Source organism: Gobio gobio (assembly GCF_949357685.1).
Source record: "Gobio gobio genome assembly, chromosome: 2".
Lineage (NCBI taxonomy): Eukaryota > Metazoa > Chordata > Actinopteri > Cypriniformes > Gobionidae > Gobio > Gobio gobio.
Genome location: NC_137098.1, coordinates 1316360 through 1322359, shown reverse-complemented (window position 1 = coordinate 1322359; position 6000 = coordinate 1316360). Strand labels below are relative to the sequence as shown.

At 34.7% G+C, this 6000-nt stretch overlaps 1 protein-coding gene across 17 annotated transcripts in view; it reads right to left on the bottom strand.

The window, feature by feature from the left end:
* Nucleotides 1-6000, bottom strand: part of ank2b (ankyrin 2b, neuronal) — a 142306-nt gene that overhangs the window by 100159 nt on the left and 36147 nt on the right. For all 17 annotated transcript variants that reach the window (XM_079805669.1, XM_079805657.1, XM_079805671.1 and 14 more), the window contains exons 7-8: nt 4327-4425; nt 368-466 (exon numbers count right to left, since the gene is read on the bottom strand). In XM_079805669.1, the coding sequence (XP_079661795.1) occupies nt 368-466; nt 4327-4425 (198 nt within the window). The remainder of the gene's footprint in view (nt 1-367; nt 467-4326; nt 4426-6000) is intronic.

Genomic DNA, 6000 nt, shown 5'->3' with positions numbered 1-6000 from the left:
GCCCGGGATGGCACTGGAATGGGATTAAACACACTTCACACACACACACACACACACACACACACACACTCACACACACACACACACACACACACACACACACTCACACACACACACACACACTTCACACACACACACACACACACACACTCACACACACACACACACACACACACACACACACACTCACACACACACACACACACACTTCACACACACACACACACACACACACACACACTCACACACACACACACAGAGATCAACACAGCAGTAAAACTCATCCTCTGTGGAGCTGTGCTCTTCCTCATGTCTGACTGCTAGCCACCTCAGCTGTGTGTATAATGTGTAATATCGCGATACTAACCCGTGTTTTGGCATCAATCTGAGCCCCTCTGTCCAACAGCAGATGAACCATATTAGTGTTTCCTCTTTTGGATGCCACGTGTAGCGGCGTGATCCCATTCTGAACAGAAACAAGAAACTAACATTAAGATTTTACTCAAATAAGTCAATAAAATGTTATTAACTTTTTCTAGCACATCTAACATGTTTTAGCAAGTTGTATCATATTTTAACATATTATTAACATGTTTAATATGCATGTTTCTAGCATGATTTAACTAATTGCATGTTTTAGCATGTTTCTAGCATGATTTAACTAATTGCTAGCATGTTTCTAGCATAATTTAACTAATTGCTAGCATGTTTCTAGCATGATTTAACTAATTGCTTGCACGTTTTAGCTTGTGTCTAGCATGATGTAACTAATTGCTAGCATGTTTCTAGCATGATTTAACAAATTGCATGTTTTAGCATGTTTCTAGCATGATTTAACAAATTGCACGTTTTAGCATGTTTCTAGCATGATTTAACTAATTCCATGTTTTAGCATGTTTCTAGCATGATTTAGCTAATTGCTAGCATGTTTCTAGCATGATTTAAAAATTGCTAGCATGTTTCTAGCATGATTTAACTAATTGCATGCTTTAGCATGTTTCTAGCATGATTTAGCTAATTGCTAGCATGTTTCTAGCATGATTTAAAAATTGCTAGCATGTTTCTAGCATGATTTAACTAATTGCATGCTTTAGCATGTTTCTAGCATGATTTAACTAATTGCTAGCATGTTTCTAGCATGATTTAACTAATTCCATGTTTTAGCATGTTTCTAGCATGATTTAGCTAATTACTAGCATGTTTCTAGCATGATTTAAAAATTGCTAGCATGTTTCTAGCATGATTTAACTAATTGCATGCTTTAGCATGTTTCTAGCATGATTTAACTAATTGCTAGCATGTTTCTAGCATGATTTAACTAATTCCATGTTTTAGCATGTTTCTAGCATGATTTAGCTAATTGCTAGCATGTTTCTAGCATGATTTAAAAATTGCTAGCATGTTTCTAGCATGATTTAACTAATTGCTAGCATGTTTCTAGCATGATTTAACTAATTGCTAGCATTTTTCTAGCATGATTTAATAATTTGCTTGCGCGTTTTAACATGTTTAATAATTTGCTTGGCGTTTTAGCATGTTTTTAGCATGATTTAACTCATTGCTAGCATGTTTCCAGCATGACATCTAATTGCTAGCATTTTTCTAGCATAATTTAATAATTTGCTTGCGCGTTTTAACATGTTTAATAATTTGCTTGGCGTTTTAGCATGTTTCTAGCATGATTTAACTCATTGCTAGCATGTTTCCAGCATGACAACTAATTGCTAGCATTTTTCTAGCATAATTTAATAATTTGCTTGCGCGTTTTAACATGTTTAATAATTTGCTTGGCGTTTTAGCATGTTTCTAGCATGATTTAACTCATTGCTAGCATGTTTCCAGCATGACAACTAATTGCTAGCATTTTTCTAGCATAATTTAATAATTTGCTTGCGCGTTTTAACATGTTTAATAATTTGCTTGGCGTTTTAGCATGTTTTTAGCATGATTTAACTCATTGCTAGCATGTTTCCAGCATGACATCTAATTGCTAGCATTTTTCTAGCATAATTTAATAATTTGCTTGCGCGTTTTAACATGTTTAATAATTTGCTTGGCGTTTTAGCATGTTTCTAGCATGATTTAACTCATTGCTAGCATGTTTCCAGCATGACAACTAATTGCTAGCATTTTTCTAGCATAATTTAATAATTTGCTTGCGCGTTTTAACATGTTTAATAATTTGCTTGGCGTTTTAGCATGTTTCTAGCATGATTTAACTAATTGCTACCATTTTTCTAGCATGATTTAACAAATTGCGTGTTTTAGCATGTTTCTAGCATGATTTAACAAATTGCGTGTTTTAGCATGTTTCTAGCATGATTTAACAAATTGCGTGTTTTAGCATGTTTCTAGCATGATTTAACAAATTGCGTGTTTTAGCATGTTTCTAGCATGATTTAACTAATTGCATGTTTTAGCATGTTTCTAGCATGATTTAACAAATTGCGTGTTTTAGCATGTTTCTAGCATGATTTAACAAATTGCGTGTTTTAGCATGTTTCTAGCATGATTTAACTAATTGCATGTTTTAGCATGTTTCTAGCATGATTTAACAAATTGCATGTTTTAGCATGTTTCTAGCATGATTTAACAAATTGCGTGTTTTAGCATGTTTCTAGCATGATTTAACAAATTGCGTGTTTTAGCATGTTTCTAGCATGATTTAACTAATTGCGTGTTTTAGCATGTTTCTAGCATGATTTAACTAATTGCATGTTTTAGCATGTTTCTAGCATGATTTAACAAATTGCGTGTTTTAGCATGTTTCTAGCATGATTTAACAAATTGCATGTTTTAGCATGTTTCTAGCATGATTTAACTAATTGCGTGTTTTAGCATGTTTCTAGCATGATTTAACTAATTGCGTGTTTTAGCATGTTTCTAGCATGATTTAACTAATTGCTAGCATGTTTCCAGCATGACATCTAATTGCTAGCATTTTTCTAGCATAATTTAATAATTTGCTTGCGCGTTTTAACATGTTTAATAATTTGCTTGGCGTTTTAGCATGTTTCTAGCATGATTTAACTCATTGCTAGCATGTTTCCAGCATGACAACTAATTGCTAGCATTTTTCTAGCATAATTTAATAATTTGCTTGCGCGTTTTAACATGTTTAATAATTTGCTTGGCGTTTTAGCATGTTTCTAGCATGATTTAACTAATTGCTACCATTTTTCTAGCATGATTTAACAAATTGCGTGTTTTAGCATGTTTCTAGCATGATTTAACAAATTGCGTGTTTTAGCATGTTTCTAGCATGATTTAACAAATTGCGTGTTTTAGCATGTTTCTAGCATGATTTAACAAATTGCGTGTTTTAGCATGTTTCTAGCATGATTTAACTAATTGCATGTTTTAGCATGTTTCTAGCATGATTTAACAAATTGCGTGTTTTAGCATGTTTCTAGCATGATTTAACAAATTGCGTGTTTTAGCATGTTTCTAGCATGATTTAACTAATTGCATGTTTTAGCATGTTTCTAGCATGATTTAACAAATTGCATGTTTTAGCATGTTTCTAGCATGATTTAACAAATTGCGTGTTTTAGCATGTTTCTAGCATGATTTAACAAATTGCGTGTTTTAGCATGTTTCTAGCATGATTTAACTAATTGCGTGTTTTAGCATGTTTCTAGCATGATTTAACTAATTGCATGTTTTAGCATGTTTCTAGCATGATTTAACAAATTGCGTGTTTTAGCATGTTTCTAGCATGATTTAACAAATTGCATGTTTTAGCATGTTTCTAGCATGATTTAACTAATTGCGTGTTTTAGCATGTTTCTAGCATGATTTAACTAATTGCGTGTTTTAGCATGTTTCTAGCATGATTTAACTAATTGCGTGTTTTAGCATGTTTCTAGCATGATTTAACTAATTGCATGTTTTAGCATGTTTCTAGCATGATTTAACAAATTGCGTGTTTTAGCATGTTTCTAGCATGATTTAACTAATTGCTACCATTTTTCTAGCATGATTTAACAAATTGCATGTTTTAGCATGTTTCTAGCATGATTTAACAAATTGCCTGGTTTAGCATGTTTCTAGCATTATTTAACAAATTGCTTGTGTGTTGCTAGCATGTTTCTGATTTCACACACGGTTAGCATGTTTAACTTGTTGTTAACATTATTTATCACATTGTTACCATGTTTTATCATGCTGATAGCTTGATTTAACACGTTGCTAGCCTGTTTCTAACATGATCTAACAAATTTCTAGCATGTTTTAGCATGCTAATAGCTTGATTTAGCGAGTTATATTTGTCTGTGTGTGTTTTATTTTGCTGTGGTGTCCTGTATTAATAGTAACTGAGCTCACCCGCGCAGTGAAGTCCACAGCGGCGCCTCGGTTGAGCAGCAGCGTCGCCACATTCACGTTCCCGTAATGAGCGGCGATGTGCAGCGGCGTGAATCCACTCTACAAACACAATCAAAAAAAGGGGGCGGGACACATAAAAACACACATGAGATGTCCGTCAACTGTCCTACAGTGTGCCAGAGCCACGTCACGACTTCATCTTGTGCTAATAGACTGAGTTAGCATGCAGCAGTCACACTTCACATGAAAGAATTAAAACTCATTGAGCTCAAAGGCAGCTTGAAGTCGTCCGGAAAGAAACCTTGACAATTAACATATAAACATATAAACCATAAGAAAGGTCAAACTTCTACACACAGGCATGCAAACAGAAAAATATGACAAACACAAATAAACTCAGGTTAACAGAATAGACAAACATTTCAGACGACATTTTAGTATTAATGCAGAAGAAAGGGATAATCATAAATCATAGAAGAAGAACACCAAAGGAAACGTAAAAAAGTGCAGTAGATATAGATCATATCAGTAATAAAATCATGTCTGGACTATGAGAAGGTAAAGATTGCAGAGGAGTTTGAATATGTGAAATTCTTGCCTTACCTTCCCATTCTGAAAGTCACGGTCCGATTTAATGTGAAAACATCATTTACAGAAAGTGTGAAGAATATATTGACTGTGTGACACGTTCAAAGCTGGGGCAAAATCAAATATGCGATGCAGCATGCCGTCAATAACTCACTGACCGCGCTCATAATTATAGCTTTTATAATATTGTGCTGTTAGCATGCATACATCCAGCCTCATTCTATCTATAAAATGCAGAATCATATCAAAACACCATAACTGATAATGCTACAACAACAGATTAAGAACATTATCTGATGGATGCACAAAGAGATTAATGCAATCACACTAATGCATGCTGGGAGTCAAAGGCAAATTCATGCCACTGGGGTCAGTTTGACCTTTAGGGTCCGAGTAATGAAATAAACTTCCCTAGGCTTGTGTTCGTTTCAATATAGGCAGCAAGCAAAGCCAATACTGATCAATGAAGACAGATTTTTCTACATTCTTTAAAGGGGCTATATGTAGAATTCAGAAACCCTTGTTTATAGCGACACCGGTGGCCATTTAGGGTTTTTGGCGGTAAAAGGACGTTTGAAATATCTAACCAGCTGTATACTGTTAATATCGCTGGTCACGCATCTCGAATAGTGTTCGCTAACGATGTTAACAGTGTTAACGAACATCCCGACGGCGTCCTCGCTGTTTAGAGCCACGTTTAGATCAGTGTTTTCCAACCGCTGTGTCAGGTGTGCTGTGGGAAATGATCAAATTCCATATAATACGTTTTAAAAAATGCTACTTATAAGAATATATCATCACGCTGTCGGTTCAAAACCTCGTATTTCTATATTTCGTCGTTTTTGGTTCATAAAATGAATGCTATTTATCATCCTTTACGTTTGTATGTGGGTTTTACAAATATTTAACTAATAAAAAGCATGAAAAGAGCTTGTGACTAAACCTCTTTCTTTAAAGGGGCTATATGTAGAATTCAGAATCGCTTGTTTTTAGCGACACCGGTGGCCGTTTAGTGAACTGCAGCCAGAAATATAATCAGCGATTTTCTTTCTTATTCTTTGCTTGGCGGTAAAAGGAAGTTTGAAA